Genomic DNA, 22,475 nt, shown 5'->3' with positions numbered 1-22,475 from the left:
GCCAGACCGCAGATCCATGTGTCTCCTTTTTTGGTATTTTCACGCAAATTCTTCTGCTAGTTGGGGTTTAGTCCACTTTTGTATCCTTCCCTTCAAGGCTCAGGGGTCCAAGATTATCTTCTGTGTCCGTGTTAATTGGTTTCCCTTTTCTTTGTTGAAGAGCGTCTGTGCAGTCCTTGTGCCTAGTCCGCCATCTTCCCTCCTCTTTTTAACATATTCTTCATTTGTAGCTTTATTTGTTATGTCCACATTATTTAAAAGACAACTGCATAAAAATAATTATAAATTTGTTATCAAGCAGACAATGAAGTAAGATAAAATTTATGACAGCAACAACATAAAGAAGGAATGGAGTTGTGTAGGAACAGAGTTTGTATATGCTATTAAATTAAGCTAGCATAAGTTCAAGCTAGATTGTTATAAACTTAAGATGATAAATATAAGCTCTATTACAACCATAAAGAAAATATCTAAAACATATACACTAAAGATTATGAGAAGGGAATAAAAGTGGCCCATGACAAAAAGTCAATTAAACAGGAAAGAAGGCAGTACTGAAGGAAATTAGGGACAAAAAAAGATATAAAATACACAGACAACAAATAACAAAATGGCAAAAGTAAGTCCTTTTTTATCAGGAATTACTTTAAATGTAAATGGACTAAACTCTCCAATCAAAAGGCACAGTTTGACAGCATAAATGTTTTAAAATGATCCAACTACATGATGCTTATAAGCTATCTGTTTTCGATCCAAATAGTTGTAAAAGAAACAAAATACATAAAAATCTTGTTCCACAACTAACTTTGGTGAGTAGCGACTGAGGTCTTAAAAGCTTCCAAGCAGCCATCTAAGATGCAGTTAATAGTCTCCTAGCATTGGAAGTGAAGAAAACCCAGGACATTTGGAAGCGATCAGTCCTAGGACATGATGGATCTTGAAGCCAGAAGAACTAGATAGTGCCCAGCTACCAATACCAACCACTTAGGAGAGGATCAAAACTGGAGATGCTGGATAGAGTGGGAGGAAAAAAGTGGAACAAAATCCCAAAACACAATAATGACCAGAATTACTGGTCAGATGGAGTCTAGTGGGACCCCTCCAAGACTATGGCCCTGGGATACACTTCAGGCCTGGGATACCTGTAGAGAACTCACCCAGGGTGATTCACCCACTTTCTCTATGGAGATACATCCCTTGGAGCAATAAGCCATGGGGCACCAGAGGGGCAACATTCACACAGAGGAAAAGCTGGACAGACAGGAGTGCATAACTAAGAAGCGCACGGGGTAGGCATTACTGAGAAGAGAAAGGAGGAAGGTGGGATAGGGTTGGGAAGAGTAACTGGGGAGTGGAACCAAATGTACATGAAATGTTGAATATAAAACAAATTCTACTGTGTAAATTGTCACCTAAAGCACGTGCACACACACACACACACACACACACAAAGAATGGGAAAAAAATATTCCAGGCAAACAGCAACCAAAAGAGAGCAGAGGTGGCTATATTAAAATCAGACAAATTAGACTTTAACTCAAAATCTGTTATAAAACACAAAGACAGACATTATATAATGATAAAAGGGTCAATTAATCAAGAAGATATAATAATTATAAGTATATATGCCCCTAACAACAGATCCCCAAAATAAAGGAAGCAAACATGGACAGAAGTAAAGGAAAAGATAGACAATTCTATAATAAGACTTAGAAACTTGAACATATCACTTTCAATGATGTATCAAACATATCACTTTCAATGATGTGTCAAACATCTACACAAAAAATCAAAAAGAAAACTGAGGACTTTAAAAACACTATAAACCAAGTACACTTAACAGACATATAGAACACTGCCCCCCAAAATTGCAGAGTACACATTCTGCTCTAGTACATGTGGATGATTCTCTGTGTGCCCATATGCTAGATAAGAGAGCAAGTTTCAGTAAATTAAAAGAATCATACAAAGCATTTTCTCCAACCACAATAGGATAAAACTAGAAATTAATAGAAGAAGGAACGCTGAGAGAAAAAGGCATAAATATGTGGAAATTAAACAACATAATTTAAACAACTAATATGTCAAAAAAGAAATCACAAAAGAAATTAGAAAGTCCTTAGAAATTAATAACAAGGAAGGCAGCATACCAAAACTTAAAGGATGAAGTGAAGGCAGTGTTCAGAGAGAAATGTATAGCTATAAATATCTGAAAATGAAGGACTATAACAGTAATGTAACTTTATACTTTGAGATACTAGGAAAAGGTTTAACTAAGCCCCAAACTACCAGATGGAAGGAAATAATAAAAATTAGAGCAAAGACAAGTTAAAGAGAGAATAGAAAATCATAACAGCACAAGCCAGGAAAGGGGAGGGAGACAGCCCCCACCCAAAAGGCAGGAAGGAGGGAAAGCCAGCGCCAACAGTGGCAGGATCCAGAAAAGAGGAGGGAAGAGAGGTTTCAAACAGCTAAGGGAGACAAACTTGTCTGCCAGTTTGTCGTACTGTGATGGTTTGCACGTTGCTGTGAGGCTGCAGGCTGTGTCACCAGTGTCACACATGCAACGTTTCTCAAGCTGAAAGAACTGAAAAAAAAATTTCAGCCTTGAGTTGCAACATTGAAAGGTTCTATGGGCAAAATATTGAAAACCCAGCAGAGTTGCCCGTGGTGCATGGGTTTCAGCAAAGCTTCCAGACTGAGATAGACTTGGAAGAAGGGAGAGGCCATCCACTTCTCAAACAATTGGCCAAGGAAAACCTTATGAATAGCAGAGAAACACTGTTTGATACATTACTGGACAACTTTATGAATAGCCCAGAAACATTGTCCAATACAGTGCCAGAAGACAAGCCCCTGAGGTCAGAAGGCACTCAAAATACAATTGGGAAAGAACTGCATCATCAGAGTAGAACCAACCTTAATGATATGGATAAAATAAAGCTTTTGGGGCCTCCATTTGATGTGGCAAAACTCAATTTGAGGAGAAACAGCTGCAAACATCCATTAATAATCAGAACATGGAATGTACAAAGTATGAATCTAGGAAAATTGGAAGTTGTCAAAAATGAAATGGAAAGCATAAAGATTGATATCCTAGGCATTAATGAGCTGAAATGGCCCAGTTTGGGCCATTTTGAATCAGACACCCATGTGATCTACTACCCTGGGAATGACAAACTGAAGAGGAAGGCGTAGCATTCATCATTACAAAGGATGTTTCAATGTTTGTCCTGAAGTACAATGCTGTCCATACTCCTACAAGGAAGACCAATTAATACAGTTATTATTAAAATTTACACACCAACCACCAAAGCCAAAGAAGAGGAAACTGAAGATTTTTACCAATTTCTGCAGTCTGAAATTGACCAAACATGCAATCAAGATGTGCTGATTGTCACTGGTGACTGGAATGCAAAAGTTGGAAACAAAAAAGAATCTCTGGTAGTTGGAAATTTTGCTATTGTTAATAGAAATAATTCTGGAGATCACATGATAGAATTTTGCAACACCAACAATTTATTCATTGCAAATATATTTTGTTTTTTTCAACAACACAAATGGAAGCTGTACACATGGACTTCACCAAATGGAGTACACAAGAATCAAAATTACTACATCTATGGCAAGAGGAGATGGAAAAGCTCAATATCTTCAGCCAAAACAAGTCTAGAAGCTGACTGTGGAACAGACCATCCACTGTTCATATGCAAGTTCGAGTTGAAGGTGAAGATAATGAAAAGAATACCACGAGAGCCAAAATATGACCTTGAATATATCCCTCCTGAATTTAGGGACCATTTAAAACATAGACTTGATGCATTGAACACCAATGACCAACAACCAGAGAAATTGTGGGATGACATCAAGAACATCATCAAGGAAGAAAGCAAAAGGTCATTAAAAAGACAGGAAAGGAAGAAGAGACCTAAATGGATGTCAGAAGAGACTCTGAAACTTGTCTTTGAACAGTGAGGAGCTAAAGTAAGTGGAAGAATGACAAGATAAAAAAGCTAAACAGAAGATTTCAAAGAGCAGCTCAAAAAGACAGTCAATTATTATAATGAAATGTGCAAAGACCTGGAGTTAGAAAACCAAAAGGGAAGAACACACTCAGCATTTCTCAAGCTGAAAGAACTGAAAAAATAAAAAATTAAGCCTCGAGTTGCAATATTGGAAGATTCTATGGGCAAAATATTGAATGGTGCAGGAAACATCAAAAGAAGATGGAGGGAGTACCCAGAGTCACTGTATCAAAAAGAATTGGTCAAATTTCATCCATTACAGGAGGTGGCATATGATCAAGGACCAATGGTATTGAAGGAAGAAATTGAAGCTACACTGAAGGAAGTGGCAAAAAACAAGGCTCCAGGAATTGACAGAATACCCATTGAGATGTTTCAACAAATGGATGCCACACTGAGGCACACACTCAGTTATGCCAGGAGATTTGGAAGACAGCTACCTGGCCAAAAAATTGGAAGAGATCCTTATTTGTACCCATTCCAAAAAAAGGTGATCCCACAGGAGGTAAATTATCGAATAATATCATTACTATCACATGCAAGTAAAATCTTATTGATGATAATTCAAAAAACGGTTGCAGCAGTATATTGACAGAGAACTTCCAGAACTGCAAGCTGGATTCAGAAGAGGATGTGGAACAAGGGATATCATTGCTGATGTCAGATGGATCTTGGTTGAAAGCAAAGAATACCAGAAAGATGTTTACTTGTGTTTTATTGACTATGCAAAAGAATTTGATTGTGTGGATCATAACAAATTATGGGTAATATTGAGAAGAAGGGGAATTCCAGGACACTTAATTGTACTTATTATCAGGAACCTGTATATAGACAGGAGGCTATTAGGGACAGGATAATATCCATACACCTACAAGGAAGGCCAGTTAATATGACTATTATTCAAATTTATGCACCAACCCCTAAAGGCAAAGATGAAGATATTGATGGTTTTTACCAAGTTTTGCAGTCTAAAATTGATTATACATGAAATCAAGATGCATCAAAAATTACTGATGATTGGAATTAGAAAGTTGGGAACCAAGAAGAAGCATCAGTAGTTGGAGAATATGTCTTGGTGACAGAAATTACATCACAGATCACATGATAGAATTCTGCAAGACTAACAACTTACACATTGCTAATATCTTTTTTTCAACAACATAAATGGTGGCTGTATATGTGGACCTCATGAGGTAGAATACACAGCAACCAAATCAGCAGGAAGAGATGATGGAGTAAACTCTCATCAGTCAGAACAAGGCCAGGAGCCAACTGTGGAACAGATCATCAATTGCTTATAGGCAACTTTAAGTTGAAACTGAAAACCAAAACAAAACCAAACTCACTGCCATCAAGTCGATTCAACTCATAGTGGCCCTTACTCGGGTTTCCAAAGTGGTAACTCTACGGAAGAAGATTGCACAATCTTCTTTCTGAGGAGTGGCTGGTGGGTTTGAACCACCAGCCTTATGGTTAGCAGTCAAATGCCTTAGGCAGTACACCACCAGAGCTCCCTGAAACTGAAGAAAATTAAAACAATTCCACAAGAGCCAAAATATAAGCTTGAGTATATCACACCTAAACTTAGAGGCCATCTGAAAAATAGATTTGATATAGTGAATACCAATGACAGAAGGCCAGACAAGTTATGGAATGACATCAAGGATATCATACATGAAGAAAGCAAAAGATCATTTAAAAAAGACAGGAAAGAAATGACAAAAATAGATGCCAGAAGAGACTGAAACTTGCTCTCGAAGGGAGAGTAACTAAAGTGCATGGAACAAATGATGAAATAAAAGAGCTAAAAAGATTTCAAAGGACAGCTCAAAAAGACAAAGTAAAGTATCATAATAAAATGTGCAAAGGCATGGAGTTAGAAAATCAAAAGGGAAAACCACACTCAACATTTCTCAAGTTGAAAGAACTGAAAAAATTCATACCTCGAGTTGTAATACTGAAGGATTCCATGGGCAAAATATTGAACAATGCAGGAAGCATCAAATGAAGATAGAATATACAGAGTCACTATCCCAAAAAAGTTGGATGATATTTCACCACTTCAAGAGGTAGCATATGCTCAAGAACTGATGGCACAGGAGGAAGATGTTCAAGTTATACTGAAGACATTGGTGAAAAATAAGCCTCCAGGAATTGACACTGCCATCAAGTCACTTCCAGTGATGATTTGGCATTTGAAACACAATTGAGTAAGTTATATTATCAAGCTAATGCACCCTCATACAATATATTAATATTGTCTAATGAGTAATACTAAGTGCCACAGTAACTGTAAGGAAAGAGATCACTTCAGACTAGGGTACTCATTGAGAATTTTGTAGAATATTTTTGCAAAAATGTATTGTCAGTAATACAAGTCATTTAAAAAAATTCATTGCCATCAAGTTGATTCTGACTCATAGTGACCCCTAATGGATTTCTGAGATGGTAAATCTTTATGGAAGTAGATTGCCCAGTCTTCCTTCCATGGAGTGGCTGGTGGGATTGAACCAGCAACCTTCTTAGGCACTACACCACCACAGCTCCTTAATACAAGGTATTAGATGACAGAAAACAGAAAAAATGTCATACTAGTAAAAAATTTATCTTAAAGAAAAAGTCAAGGCCAAAAACATTCATCAGCATGAATGAATCACAAATACACAACAGATTGCAAAAGATACAACAAAATGCCTTATTATGTATATATTTCAAAATATTACACACAGAAGTGTAATATACATACTGAAAAGTACATGTATCATTTAAAGGTGTATAGCTCAATGAATTTTCAAATATTGGAACACTTGTACCTGACACATGAATGAATGGGAAAAAAAAGTTACACTGTTGTTGTTGGGTGCCATCAAGTCGATTCTGATTCATAGCGACCCTATGTACAACAGCATGGAACACTGCCCAGTCCTGCGCTATCCTCACAATCCTTGCTATGTTGGAGCCCATCGTTGCAGCCACTATGTCAATCCATCTTGTTGAGAGTCTCTCCTTTTTTGCTGACCTCTACAATGTACAACATACTTCTTCAGGAACTGGTCCCTTCTGACAACACCACCAAAGTAAGTGAGATGAAGTCTGGCCATTTTCGCTTCTAGGTAGCATTTTGGCTGCACTTCCAGGATAGATTTGTTCCTTCTGGCAGTCCAACGGTTGCCAACACTACAATTCAAAGGCATCAATTCTTCTTTGGTCTTCCTTTCTCATTGCACAGCTTTCACATGTATATGAGGAGACTGAAAATAGCATGGCTTGGGTTAGGTGTACATTAGTCTTCAAAGTGACATCTTTGCTCTTCATCACTTTAAAGAGATCTTTTGAAGCAGATTTGCCCAGTGCAATAAGACAACTGATTTCTTGACTACAGCTTCCATGAGTGTTGACTGTGGATCCACGTAAAATGAAATCTTTGACAGTTTCAATCTTTTCTCTACTTATCATGATGTGGTTTATTAGTCCAGTTGTGAGGATTTTTGTTTTATGTTGAAGTGCAATCCATAGAGCAGACTGTAGTCTTTAATCTTCATCTGTAAATACTTCAACTCCTCCTCACTTTCAGCAAGCTAGGCTGTGTCATCTGCATATCACAGATTGTTAATGAGTCTTCCTCCAATCCTGATGCCATGTTCTTCTTCATATAGTCCACCTTCTCAGATTATTTGTCCAGCATACAGATTGAGTAAGTATGGTGAAAGGATACAACTCTGACATACATCAATCTTGATTTTAAACCATGCAGTATTCCCTTGTTCTGTTCTAATAACAGCCTCTTGCTCTATGTACAGGCTCCTTGTGAGTAGCTAAGTATTCTGGAATTTCCATTCTTTGCAATGTTATTTGTGAATTGTTATGATCTACACAGAAAATACCTTTGCATAGTCAATAAAACACAGGTAAACATCTTTCTGGTGTTCTTTGCTTTCAGCCAAGATCATGTCAGCAATGATACTCCTTCCATGTCCTCTTAAGAATCTAGCTTGAATTTCTGGAAGTTCCCTCTCAATATACTGCTCCAAACATTTTTTAATTATCTTCAGCAAAATTTTACTGTGTGTGGTATTAATGATATTGTTCAATAATTTCAACATTCTGTTGGTTCATCTTTTTTTGGAATGAGCACAAATATTGATCTCTTCTAGTCAGTTGCCCAGGTAGCTGTCTTCCAAATTTCTTTGCATAGATGAGTAAGTGCCTCCAGAGCTGCATTCGTTTGTTGAAACTTCTCAATGGGTATACTGTCAATTCCTGTGGCCTTGTCTTGCCAATTCCTTCAGTGCAGCTTGGATTTCTTCCTTCAGTGAGGTAGTTCCTGATCATATGTTACCTACTGAAATGATGGAACTTCAACCAATTCTTTTTGATACTCTGCATATTCCCACCTTTCCACACTGACTCCCACCTTCTTTTGATGCTTCCTGCATCATTCAACATTTTGCTCTTAAAATCCTTCAGTCCTTCAATTTGAGGCTTAAGTTTTTCCTTCAGTTCTTTCAGCTAGAGAAATGCTAAGGGTCTCCTTCCTTTTTGTTTTCTAACTCTAGGTGTTTGTACATTTCATTATAGTACTTTCTTTTGTCTTTTCAAGCTGCCCTTTGAAATTCTGTTCAGCTGTTTAATTTCATCATTTCTTCCATTTGCTTTAAGCACTCTCCACTCAAGAGCAAGTTTCAGAGTCTCTCCTGACATTCATTTTTGTCATTTCTTCTTTTTCCATCTCTTTAATGACCTTTTGCTTTCTTCATGTATGATGTTCTTGATGTTATCCCACAACTGATTTGGTCTTTGGTCACTGTTGTTCAATGTGTCAAATCTATATTCTTCAGATGGTCTCTAAACTGAGATGCAACATACTCAAGGTTATATATTGGCTCTCGTGGACTTGTTTTAATGTTTTTGTATTCAGCTTGAACTTGTGTATGAGCAATTGATGGTCTGTTCCACAGTCAGCTCCTGGCCTTGTTTTGACTGGTGATATTGAGCTTCTCCATCTCCTCTTTCACAAATGTAGTTGATTTGATTTCTGCGTATTCGTCTGGTGAGATCACCATATACAATCACCATTTGTGTTGTTGAAGAAAAAGTATTTACAATGAATAAGCTGTTGGTTTTGCAAAATTCTATCATACGAGCTCCAGTGTCACTTGTATCCATAGGCCATATTTTCAATCTACTAATGATTCTTCTTTGTTTCCAATGTTTCAATGTTTCAATCACCAGCAGTAATCAATACACCTTGTTTGCATGTTTGGTCAATTTCAGACTGTTGTTCTGTGTCCTCCCTTTCCCCAGTGTCATCATGCTGGTCACAGACTCTTTCCGTACCTCCCCTCCCCTCACCCAAATCACCATGTGACCCCCAATTAGTCTGAAATTTTCCCTCCTTTTCCCTCCTATCCTCATAACCAACAAAGTGAATTTCCTTCCCTGAGTAAATCTTTCCTTGACTTTTTACAGTAATGGACTCATACAATATTTATCCTTCTGTGATCAACTTATTTCACTCAGCATAATGTCCTCCAAATTCATCCACATTGTGAGAAGATTCATGTATTCCTCATTATTCTTTAATGTTGCATAGTGTTCCTTTGTGTGAATGTACCATAGTTTGGTTATCCACGCATATGTTGATGGGCATTTAGGCTGTTTCCATCTCTTTGCTATAGTGAATTGTGCTGCAATGAATGTGAGTGTGCATATGTCTGTTCGTGTCCTGTCTCTCACCTCTTTAGAGTGTATTGCTAGTTATGGAATTTCTGGATCAAATGGTATTTCTATTTTCATATTTTTAAGGAAATGCCATACCATTTTCCACAGTGGCTGTACCATTTTGCAGTCCCACCAGCAGCGTATGAGAATTCCAATCTCTCTGCAGTAGGTGTTTGGATATTTCTTATCACTGACAGCATTGTTCAGGGTAGATCTTAAAATGTTCTTTTTGACAATGAATGCAATGCCATTCTTCTTCAATTTGTCATTCCTGGCATAAGAGATTATATGGTTCTCTGATTCAAAATGGCCAATGCCAGTCCATTTCAACACTAGCACTGCTGAAATCTCCTTCTAAATCCCTTCTAATTACTAATCCTACTTCACCCTATACTCACAAATATATAACCACGATCCTAACCTAAAACGTCAGAGATCAGAGATTTGTTTTGCATATTTTTTACTTAATATAAATAAAACCACACAGTATATATTCTTCTCTATTTATTTTTTTTAGGTCAGTATTACTGTGAGATTCTGTATACATAAAACAATGCTAGATACTTTTGTCAATGTATTAGTTATCTCTTGTTGTGAAAATAACTGTCCTAAAACTTAGGGGTTTAAAACAATAACATTTTATTAAAACAGTTAAATTCAGAAGTGGATTAGTTGGTGGTTCTGGGTAAAGGTTTCTCATGAGGTTGAAATCAAAATGTTAGCCAAAATTGCAGTCATCTGGTGGCTTGATTGTGGCTGGTGGGTCTTCTCCCAAGACAGATCACTCATATGATAGTTAGCAGGATCCCTAAGTTCCTCACTATACTAATTCCTTCCCTAGAGAGCTCTGGTAGTGTAATACCTAAGGCACTTGACTGCTAACCAGAAGGCTGGCGGTTCAAACCCACCAGCCACTCCTCGGAAGAAAGATGGGGCAATCTACTTCCATAGTGATACTGCCTCAGAAACCCAAGGAGGGGTCGCTATGAGTCAGGCCTGACTCGACAGCACATAACAAAAACAACAGAGTTTCCTTCTGACATGGAAGCTGGCTTCCCCCAGAGTAAGTGGTCCAAGAGAGAGGACACTGCAATTCCTTCATGACTTAGTCTTAGAAGTCACACTCCATCTCTTCCATGATATTCTATTTGTTAGAATTGTGTCACTAAGTCCAGTCCTCACTCAAAGGGAGGACAATAAGGCTCTACCTTTTGAAGAAAGGTGTACCAATGAATTTGCAGATTAGTTTTAATATTAGCACATGCCTAAGTATAAAGGAAGGTTGGGCAATCCTACTTCCGTAGTGATACTGCCTCGGAAACCCAAGGAGGGGTCGCTATGAGTCGGGGCCGACTCGACGGCAAATAACAACAACAACAAGTATAAATGTAGGAAAGGTATAAATGGAAAAGATGATCACTGATTTCAAGATAGTTGTTAGCTGATCCTAGTTATAACTTCTGGGAAATGAGAATTGGGAGAGGAAAAAGTAGGGAGTGGCTCTAGCTGTATCTGTTGGATTTTACTTCTGTGTCTGTTTTCTACTGAATTACCACAAAGTTTGTGGCATCAAACAACACAAATTTATTGTCTCATAGTTTGTAGGTCAGGAGTCTAATACATTTTAGCTGAGTCTTCTGCTTAGGGTCTCATGGTACTGAAATAAAAATATCAATGACTATGCCCTTATTTGTAGGCTTAACTAGGGAAAGATCTGCTTGATCAGCTTCTAAGATTCTTCAGGTTGTTGGAGGAATTAAATTCCTTGTGGGTATATGACTGAGGCTCCCATTCTCTTGTTAGCTGTCAGTCAAGGACTGTTCTCAGCTACTAAAAGCCACTTTTGGCTCCTTGTCATGTGGTTACTCTACAACATGGAAGTTTTCTCCTTCAAAGCCAGCAGGAAAACCTTTAGTGCTGCTTCTGGTCTCTTCTAAGGGTTTAGCTGATAAAGTCAGCTGATTAGGCTTACCCAAGATTAGCTCAGTCAGCTGATTAGGGGCCTTAATTACATTTGCAAAGTCCCTTTTGCCATATAACATAACACCATCATGAGAGAGAAATTCCATCATATTGACAGGTTCTGCCTGCACTCAAGGGGGAAATTATACAAGGCTCGTACACCATGGGGTGGAATCTTGGAGAACATCTTAGAATATTTTTAAAAATGACAAAACGCTAACATCTGTTAAATCTAGGTAATGCATACACAGATGTCTGTTAAATTATTTTCCCTACTTTTTTTCTATGTGAAATACTTCATAATTTTTAATAAATCTAAAAATATCTTAAAGCAACTAGGTCTTTGTTAGTCTTTGCCTGCATCGATTTATAGAGGTAAATGAAGCAAGAAAACTAAAGGAATACAATATTTCAAGGATTAGGTTTGTAAAAATTTATCTGGCAGCCATTAAGCTTAAATGATTGTGTTTTCTTACACTAGAAATCAATTTCAAAACACTAAAGAACAATGCGGCAACATACTAAGAATTCTTAATCCAAAGCAACAGTGATTGCATTTGTTGCAATGCAGCCACAGTATTAGTTTCCACTGTGTATATTTAGCATTTTTGTATATATTTAGCAGTTTTAAACAACACATATTTATTATCTCACAGCTTCTCTGAATCAGGAGTCCAGGAATGGCTTAACTCAAAGGCTGTAATCAAGGTGTGGGCTGGGGCTAGATTCTCATTTGGATGCTCAACAGAGAACGGATCTGCTTCCATGTTCCCTCAGATTTTTGGCAGTATGTATTTCCTTGTGGCTGTAAGAGTCATAGCAGCTTGCTTCTTCAAAGCCAGCAAAGGAGAGATTCAAGATTGAGTCTGCTAGCAAGACAGTCTTCTCTAACATAATCATGGAACAACATGCCATCATCTCTGCCGTATTCTATTGATTAGAAGCAGTCACAGGTCCTGCCCATACTCAAGGGGACTGATTACACTATTGCTTAGACACCAACAGATCAGGATAATGGGGCCTTTTTAAAGTCTGTCTACCAAATCCATGCCGGTTTTCTGATCTCTGAGGTATTTACAGTTTGGGGGATCTTCTTTGAGGGAAAGAAGAAGCCTCTGTAAGTGAGGTACCTGAAGCCTAAGCTTCAATGACTTTATGAGAACTCTATCTCTGGACCATGAAATTTCAACAGAAAACAGAAAATATTAGTGAAAAATGAAAATTATAAAACTTTAAAATATTAATTCAAACATGAATTTCAGGTACAGAGAAATAACAGTCTGGAAAATAAATGTTAGTGGAGATATATCTGTTTAAATAAACTATTTGGGGATTTAAACTCTACATGAGACAAACACATAACACTTTGAAATAAAAAATACCATCAACTTTTACAAGGATAAAACAAAGCCACACAACTTTATCTTATGTTAGTTCCATAACAATAACCTTCAGGAATTATTCTTAAGTAGGAACACAAACACTGAACAGTGTTTATCAATGTTTTAATCTAATAAATAATTTAGAGGTTTTCAAAAAGAATTAAAAAAAAATTTTTTAACCATTCCTAAGCAACCAAACCCATAAAATTCAATGTGATTGTTTCTTCAAAAATCAGTGTCCAACATAAACACACAAAACCATAAAATAATTTGAAAAAGTTGTAATGTCTTCTAAACAAGATGGTTCAGTGATACTACATACCTGTTCTATCATATGACACATGCCTGGATTTCATAACTTTTGAACAAGCAAGAGTTTGATTCTTCTTTTTCATTGATTTCTCATCCTCCTTATGGCAAGCTGGTCCTGGAGAAACTATAGGTTTTTGAGTTATTTAATTTCTTTAAAGTAATTTGAAAAAAAAAACAAAAACCTTTCATTAACTGAATAACAAGCAAGGGTTATAAATCATATCATAGTAATGTCACATACCGCATGATATAGTTAATCATTCTATGAAACATTATAATATAACGGTGAACAGCACAGGTTCTGAGTCAGACTGCATGGATTCCAGTCTCAGATATAAACTTTATGACTCACAGTTCTGTGATTTAGTTTGTAAGTTATCTGTCTGTCTTATTTTCCTCACCTTTAAAATGAGAAGTGAAATAGTAACAACCTCATAGGGTTGCTATGATGATTGAATTAGTTGATACATTTAAAGGGCATAGTACATGATTTCTGGTAATTAGTTCTTGATTTTACTATTACAATAAATCTTTAAAATGTGAATCCTCATACAAAATAAGTATAGAACAAAACTCTTTTTATTAACTACCATTTGGTAACTAAGCATAGAAAATGTTTACACACAAGTGCGAGAAAATAACAAAAGGCCTATTCTCATATTTCTTCTAAGACTTATCTAACAGGTGCATTTTCAATACATAGAAGAATGAGGGAAATTATTGAAAATGGGTTTTGTTATCCTTTTTTCTTCTTTTTTTTTTTTTTACTGTGATTTGGGTGAAGATTTACAGAGCAAATTCATTTTCCATACAGCAGTTCACATATACTTTGTCTCATGACATTGCCCACAGTTTACCACAATGCAACAGCTCCCCTCCCTCTTCCTCCCCACAGCCACCTCTTCCCCAAGCCCATCCCTCCATGGACTCCTGCCCCCTGAGCTGTCTCCCTGCGCATAAGCAGCCCTTCTTTCTCTCATGATTGTTCTCTCCAAGGAGAGCATCTACTTGAGGTAAATGTTCAACTCATATGCCTGTCCCCTGCTTGGCTGGAAACCACAGGTGTGGGTTCAACTCTAGACCTGAAGGGCAGTCAGGGGCCATAGTCTCAGTGGTTCTACCAGGCTCTATCAGACCAGCAAACCTGGTCCCCCCACCCCTTTTTTTTTTCCTCCGAATGATTTTGAGTTTTGTTCCACATTGTTCTCCCTCTCTATCAAGGATCTCCTACATAGATCCCCTTCCAAGTGGATGACAGTTGTAGCCGGGAACCATCTAGTTCTTCTGGTCTCAGAGTTGTATAGGCTGCAGATTCGATGGTGTATCGGTTGCTAGGACTAATTGTTTCCCTGAATTTTTGGTTTTCTTCATTCTTCTTTGCTCTGGACAAGGAGAGACCCATTGTTGCATCTAGATGGCAGCTTGCTAGCTTTTAAGATCCCAGTCACTACTTGCCAAAGTAGGAGGTGGAACAATGTTTTGTATAGTATGTTATGCCAATTGAGCTTGATGTCCCCTGCAACTATGGTCCCAAGGTTCAACTACTCTTGAAAACAGGGTTTTTTAGAAGCAAATAAATTTTACTTGTTTTTTCATTCAGTTAATAAATATTTATGTAATCAAGGCATTAAGCCACAATCTAACAGAGGATAAGACACAAAGATTACAAACCAAACCAATACTAATGAAATAGCCTAATTCGGGGGGGAGGGGGGAGGGGGGCGGGGAGAGATAATTTCCCATATGTGTAATCAGGAAAGACCATATGCTATCCTGTTCCCAGGAATTAAACTTTGAAAGATAGTAAGGTTTTTAATTGTGGTGTGTGTGTGTGTGTGTGTGTGTTGTGGGGTTGGTTATTAGGGATGAGAGAGAAATAAAAAACAAAAGAATTTGTCAGAAGATCATAATGAGATCTTCAGTGGAAAGTTTGTTTAAGATAGTTGTGAAAACTTCCCTCTATCTTTAACCTCTATTCCAAGAGTTTCCTCCATCTCCTTGTCTTAACTGAAAATGATTATTCCATAAAGACACCACTAACCTGCAGCCCTCTCAAGTAATGTTTTTTTTTTTTTTTTTTTTTTTTAATTTCCCACACCACATTATACCTCAAGATTGGAAAGTAGGCTTGTTTTCCACCTTGATGCCCATTTACTACTTCAAGATCATTACAACCTGCTCTCTTTTAAAAAAATCCTACTCCTTTGAAAATCTTTTGATTGTGCCATATTCTTTCACTCCACACTTACCTTTACCAATTGCCTGGTCACTCAAGTAATCAGGAACCCTGATTCTTGGGAGAGCCCACTTTCTCTGTATTATTCTCCCATAATACTGGGTGACGTTTGTCAATATCATGCCTCAAATCACCCTACTCAAATTTTTACATCCCTTCTCATCTCCAGTCCACGTAAACTAACCACTCTCAGGATTACATTCTGGTGCTTGTTGTTCCTTGCCTTTTAGCCTTCCAGCTTGTTTAATACCTCCAACATGATCATTCTTTGATATCATAAATACCATCTTTCTCTTTATCCAGCTTAGATTACATAGCCTTTCCATGTATTCTTGCCAATATCCTAAACGCTCTCTTTCTTTTGGTCTCGCATATATGGGGGAAAAAAAAACCAGTCATGGATGAACCTAACTCTATGTACTCTTGGTGCCTGTACCCACATAGCCCAGTGTTACTAAGAAAAGAGGGCACAATGGGTGGAGTGGTAGCTTTGGGGGATTCCTAATCATTTTGTTGTTGTTGTTGTTTTTGTTGTTAAGTGTCGTTGAGCCGGCTCTGACTCATAGTGTCCCCATGCACAACAGAAACACTGCCCAGTCCTCCAGCATCCTCACAATATTTGCTATGCTTGAGCCCATGTGTTAGCCACTGTGTCCATTCATCTCTTTGGCAGTCTTCCTCTTTTTTGCCGACCATCTACTTTACCAAGCATGATATCCTTTCTCCAGGGACTGGTCCCTTCTGACAACAGGAAAAAAGTACCCCTGAAAAAAACCCACTGCCATCAAGTTGCTTTTGACTCATAGTGACCCCCATTGGGTTTCTGAGGCAGTAAATCTTAACAGAAGTAGATTGCCCAGTCTTGCTTCTGTCGAGTGGCTGGTGAGCTTGAACCACTAACTTTCTGGTTAGCAGTCAAATACCTTAGGCACTGTGCTACCAAAGCTCCTTTGTAAATCTTTACTGAAGCAGACTGCCTCATGTTTCTTCCTACAGAGCACCTGGTGGTAAGACAAAGTTTGACCATTCTTGCTTCTAAGGATCTAAGGTTGTACTTCTTCCAAGACAGATTTGCTTGGTCTTCTGGCAGTGCATGGTATTTTCAGTATTTGTCACCAACACCATTACTCCAAGGCATCAACGCTTCTTCAGTCTTCCTTATTCATTTTCCAGCTTTCACACACACATGAAGCAATTGAAAATGCTATGGCTTGGGTCAGGAACACCTTAGTCTTCAAAGTAACATCTTTGCTTCTTAATACTTTGAAGAAGTATTTTGCAGTAGCTTTGCCCAGTGCAATACAACAACTAATTTCTTGACTGCTGCTTCCATGTGTGTTGATTGTGGATCCAAGTAAAATGAAATCCCTGACAGCTTCAATCTCTTCTCTATTTATCATAATGTTGCTCATTGGTCCAGTTGTGGGAATGTTTGTTTTATGGTGAGATGTAATCCATACTGAAGACTGTAGTCTTGATCTTCATCAGTAAGTGTTTCAAGTCTTCCTCACTTTTAGCAAGCAAGCTGGTGCCATCTGCATATTGAAGGCTGTTAAAGAGTATTCCTCCAATTGTTATGCCATATTCCTCTTCATATAATCGAGATTCTTGGATTATTTGCAAAGCATACAGATTAAATAAGTATGGTGAAAGGATACAAACCTGACTCACACCCTTCCTGATTTTAAACCGTGGAGCATTTTCTTGTTCTGTTTGAGCTACAGCCTCTTGGTCTATGTACAGCTTCTTCACGGGCACAAATCAAGTGCCTGGAATTCCGTTCTTCACAAAGTTATCCATAATTTCTTATGATCCACACAGTTGAATGCCTTTGCATAGTTAATAAAATACAGGTAAACATCTTTCTGCTATTATTTGCTTTCAGCCAAGATCCATCTGACATCAAAAATGATATCTCTCATTCCACATCCTCTTCTGAATCCAGCTTGAATTTCTGGAAGTTCCATGTCAATATACTGCTGCAAGCATTATTTAATTATCTTCAGCAAAATTTTACCGTGTGTGATATATTAATGATATTGTTTGATAATTTCCACATTCTGTTGGATCAAATATCAATCTTTTCCAGTCAGTTGGCTGAGGAGCTGTCCTCCAAATTTCTTGGCATAGACAAGTGCCTCCAGTGCTGTATCCTTTTGTTGAAACATCTCAATGAGTATTCCATCAATTCCTAGAGCTTGTATTTCTCCAATTCTTTCAGTGCAGAAGAACCAATGTATTCTTCCTTCAATACACTGGTTCTTGATTAGATGCTGCCTCCTAAAATGGTTGAACATTGACTGATTCTTTTCGGTACAGTGACTGTGTATTCATTCCATCTTCTTTTGATACTTCCTGTGTTGTTCAATTTTTTGTCCACAGAATCATTCAATATTGCAACTCAAGGCTTGATTTTTTTCTTCAATTCTCTCAGCTTGAGAAATGCTGAGTGTGTTCTTCCCTTTTGATTTTCTAACTCCAGATTTTTGCACATTTCATTCTAACACTTTGTCCTCTCAAGCCACCCCTTGAAATCTTCTGATCAGCTGTTTAATGTAATCATTTCTTCTATTCACTTTAGCTACTGTCCATTCAAGGGCAAGTTTCAGAGTCTCTTCTGACATCCATTTTGGTCTTTTCTTCATTTCCTGTCTTTTTAATGACTTTTCGCTTTTTTAATGTATGATGTTCTTGACATCATCCTATAACTCATCTAGTCTTTGGTCATTGGTGTTCAATATGTCAAATCTATTCTTTAGATGATCTCTAAATTCAGGTGAGATATAATCAAGGTTGTATTTTGGACTTATTTTAATTTTCTTCAGCTTCAACTTGAACTTGGATATAAGCAACTGACAGTCTGTTCTATAGTCAGCCCCTGGCCTCGTTTTCACTGATGGTATTGAGCTTCTCTTTTGCCTCTTTTCACAGATGTGGTAGATCTGATTCCTGTGCATTTCATCTGGCAAGGTCCATATGTATAGCCACTGTTTATGTTGTTGAACAAAGGTACTTGCAATGAATAAGTTGTTGGTCTTTCAAAATTCTATCATGTGATCTCTGGCATCATTTGTATCACCAAGGCCATATTTTCCACTACCAATGATTCTTTTTTGTTTGCAACTTTTGCATTCTAATAACCAGGAATAATTAATACATTGTGGGTTTGATCAATTTCAGATTTCAGAAGTTGGTAAAAATCTTCAGTGTCTTCATTTTTAGCTTTAGTGGTTGGTGCATATACTTGAAAAATAGTAGTATTAACTGGTCTTCCTTGTAGGTATATGGATATTATACTATCACTGACATCATTGTAAAAAAACAAATCATTTTAATAAAGCATAAATGGATCTTGAAGAACAAGCCAGAAATCTTACTATGTTTGTCTGGTTAATTTTTTCTTCTATCTTTTCAATATTATTTCAGGTTTTCTCCAAGCTCCTCAAATCTCCAAGTTTTTATCTTCCATTTTCTCTCCTTCAACTCTCAATGTCTACTTCCCCAAGAACATAAAAGGCATCCAATGGGATTTCCTTCAGCTTTAAATTACCAAATAAACCAACCATCCTTTCTCCCCACCTCCTTTTCTTCTGTCCACCTGGCTTAATAAAGGAGGTATCTCTTCCTCCTCCCAAAGAAGACTAATCCTTTTATTTAGATTCCATCTCCTCATACTTACACTATTAAATATTCTTTTTTTTTCTTTTGCATACTCAAGCTGCATTTGTATATACTTAAGTTGGTACCATCCTAAATAAAATGTCCCTTAACCATACCCTCCTCCAGTTACCAATCCCTATCTTGCCTTTCTTCACAGCTAAAGTTCTCCAAAGAGTTGCATATAGTCACTGTTCTGTCTATAACCCATTTCTTAATCAACTCTTGTCTGGTTTTGGAATGCTACTGAAACTGTACTCAAGTGACTATACCCTTCAGGTCAGTAAGCTTAATAAACATTTTTCAGTCCTCATTTTACTTAACCTATAAATAATATGTGATATCTAGACCACACCTTCCTTTCTGATACAATCTTTTTCTTTGGCTTCTATGATACCACACATTCCTTCTCTTCTTCATCCTCCCATTCAGCCTAAATCTCTAAACATTCCCATGTCTCCTTTGTAGATATCTTTGGTTTTCTGGCTTATAATTGTTGTATTTCTCCCCCACCCCACCACTGTCATGGAGTCAGATCTGACTCATAGCAACCCCTCCTTGGGTTTCCATGTCGGTATCACTATGGAAGTAGATTGCTCAACCTTCCTTCTGAGGAGTGGCTGTGTTTTAGAGCTATTTTATTCTTACGCTAGATACTCTCCCTAGTTAATCTTACCCATGCCCATGGCTTAAATTTCTACCTGTGAGATTATTCCTGAATGTGTAATCTCATACCTGATTTCTTTGATCTCCAGACATATATATTCAACTGCCTCCTTAACATCTTCACTTGGCTATATTAAAGTTAATCCAAATTCAACAGTCCAAAATTGAACTCATGATCTGCCCAAACCCCACAAAACTTGACCTGTTTTCAGGGCTTCCTGCCTTAGAGAATGGCACTACTTAAGCAAGCCAGAGCCTAGATGCCATCTTTGACACCTCCTCCCTCTCTTAACAATCTATCACTGAGGACTAATGATTACACCTTCAGCATATCTAAGGCCTCCTAACTGGTCTCCCCTCCAATCTGTTTTCAATCTGCAATTAGAAAGATCTTTTCAAAACAGAAATCTGACCACATAAACTCCTTGCTTAAAACCTTTCAATGGCTTCTATCTTTATAATATTATAACAAAAACCCTTATATGACAAGCAAGCCCTTATTTTGCCCAGCCCCTATATTCCTACCCACCCTTATAGTCCTATGCTCTTTTTCCTGAGGGCAGTAGTAGAAGTGTCAGGGTACTATCTCCACTTTTCACTTCACTGGAAGGGAAGCTTTGTCAGGCCTACAGACACTTACTTACGAGGCCCAGACACTCACACTTTAATTCTGGCTCAATGAAGGCCAATTCTAGAACTCAGGCTCCTTTAGGAAATTAAAGGTACCCATTTTCAGGCAGAGGCTGAAAGCTATGCATATATTACCTAAATAATTACCTATATATTTAATGAAGAATGTAGGGAGAGAAAGGATCTCTGGTGGCATACTTCTTAAGACATTTGACCTGGTGATGGCATTACTCTTTAGTTTTATTATTACTTGTTGTTGTTTGTTGTTATGTGCTATCGAGTCGGACCGACTCATAGCGACCTCTCCTTGGGTTTCCGAGGCTGTATCACTACGGAAGTAGATTGCCTCATCTTCCTTCTGAGGAGTAGCTGGTGGGTTTGAACCGCCAGCCTTCTGGTTAGCAATCAATATGCTACCAGATTTACTATCAGTATTTAAATTATATTCTCTTTAAAAGGCAAGCTTTGTATTTGACAAGTTTTGTATCGACATTGCTAATTACTATACTTAATGAAATTAGTAAAGCCTACCAACCACTCATGAAAGAAACCAAAAGAGGACAGCTAAAAAAGCAGAAATAAGTGTGGAAGAAGAAGAAGGAGAAGGAGAAGAAAACAAGAGAGTAGTTTTCCTCAAAAGTCAAGGGAAAATAAAGGAAGTAAATGGTAAAGAATAAAATGTTGCACGATGGTCTAGTAAAATAAAGATTGTTTTATTTAAAATCATTTGTGTATATATATATATATATATATATACACACACACACACATATATATGTACATATATATACATATATACACACACATATATGTATACATATATACACACACACATATCTATATATGTATACATATATATATGTATACATATATATGTGTGTATACATATATGTATGTGTGTATACATATATATGTATACATATATGTGTATATACATGCATATATGTATACATATATGTATGTGTATACATGTATACATATATCTATGTGTATACATGTATACATATATCTATGTATACATATATGTATACATATATGTATGTGTGTATACATACATACATATGTATACATATATACATTTCTACCTGTGAGATTATTCCTGAATGTGTAATACATATATATATGTATACATATATATATATGTATACACACACATATATATGTATACATATATATATACACACACATATATGTATACATATGTATGTATACACACATATGTATGTATACATATATATGTATACATATATATATGTATACACACATATGTATGTATACATATATATATATAAGCATTTAGCCATGAGATGGTATCTGGTGACCTTGGAAAGAGGTTTAACAGTAGAGTGCTGGAGTCAGAATCCATTCTAAGGCGTGAGCTGGAAATAAGGAGGTAGGAAGTCTAGGCTACTCTTTCAAAAGTCCTGATCATATAATGGTAATTGTGATAGAAAAGTACAGAGAACTAAAGATGCTTCTAGGTTGTTTGTTTAAGATGTGTCAGCTTTAAGCATGTAGCATGTGTAAGTATATGCTGACAGAAAAGAGCCAGTGGGAAGGAAGATGACAAAAGATAACTGATGAGCCCAAAGTTCCAAATGACATGGCAGAAAAGAAGCTCTGTAACTGAGATGGTGGGATTTAGCTTAACAGAGACAAGTGCTATATGCAGATGGGGTTGGGAAGCTGGAAGTTAGATATTTCCATCTGATTACCACTATTTATTTATTTTTATAAAGTAAGAGGCATAATAAAAAGGGCTTGAGGTTAAGTTGTTAAAGTTTCAGTAGATGCTGTGAATAATGAGAGAGAAAGTTAAAGAAATCCATAAAATGAACAATCATCAGCACTAAGTGTACCACTAATGCTAGCAACTATTAATCA

General features: G+C 37.1%; 1 protein-coding gene across 1 annotated transcript in view; it reads right to left on the bottom strand.

The window, feature by feature from the left end:
- The window catches only part of DNAH14 (dynein axonemal heavy chain 14), a 792,430-nt gene that overhangs the window by 759,609 nt on the left and 10,346 nt on the right, over positions 1 to 22,475 (bottom strand). The window contains exon 3 of the mRNA XM_042780425.1: positions 13,413 to 13,544. Coding sequence (XP_042636359.1) covers positions 13,413 to 13,544 — 132 coding nt within the window. The remainder of the gene's footprint in view (positions 1 to 13,412; positions 13,545 to 22,475) is intronic.

Source organism: Orycteropus afer, unplaced genomic scaffold (genome assembly GCF_000298275.1).
Source record: "Orycteropus afer afer isolate SDZICR_OR568_19922 unplaced genomic scaffold, OryAfe1.0 scaffold00039, whole genome shotgun sequence".
In the NCBI taxonomy this organism is placed as follows: Eukaryota; Metazoa; Chordata; class Mammalia; order Tubulidentata; family Orycteropodidae; genus Orycteropus; species Orycteropus afer.
The sequence above is the reverse complement of the archived record's forward strand: the minus strand, read 5'-3'. Positions and strand labels throughout refer to the sequence as shown.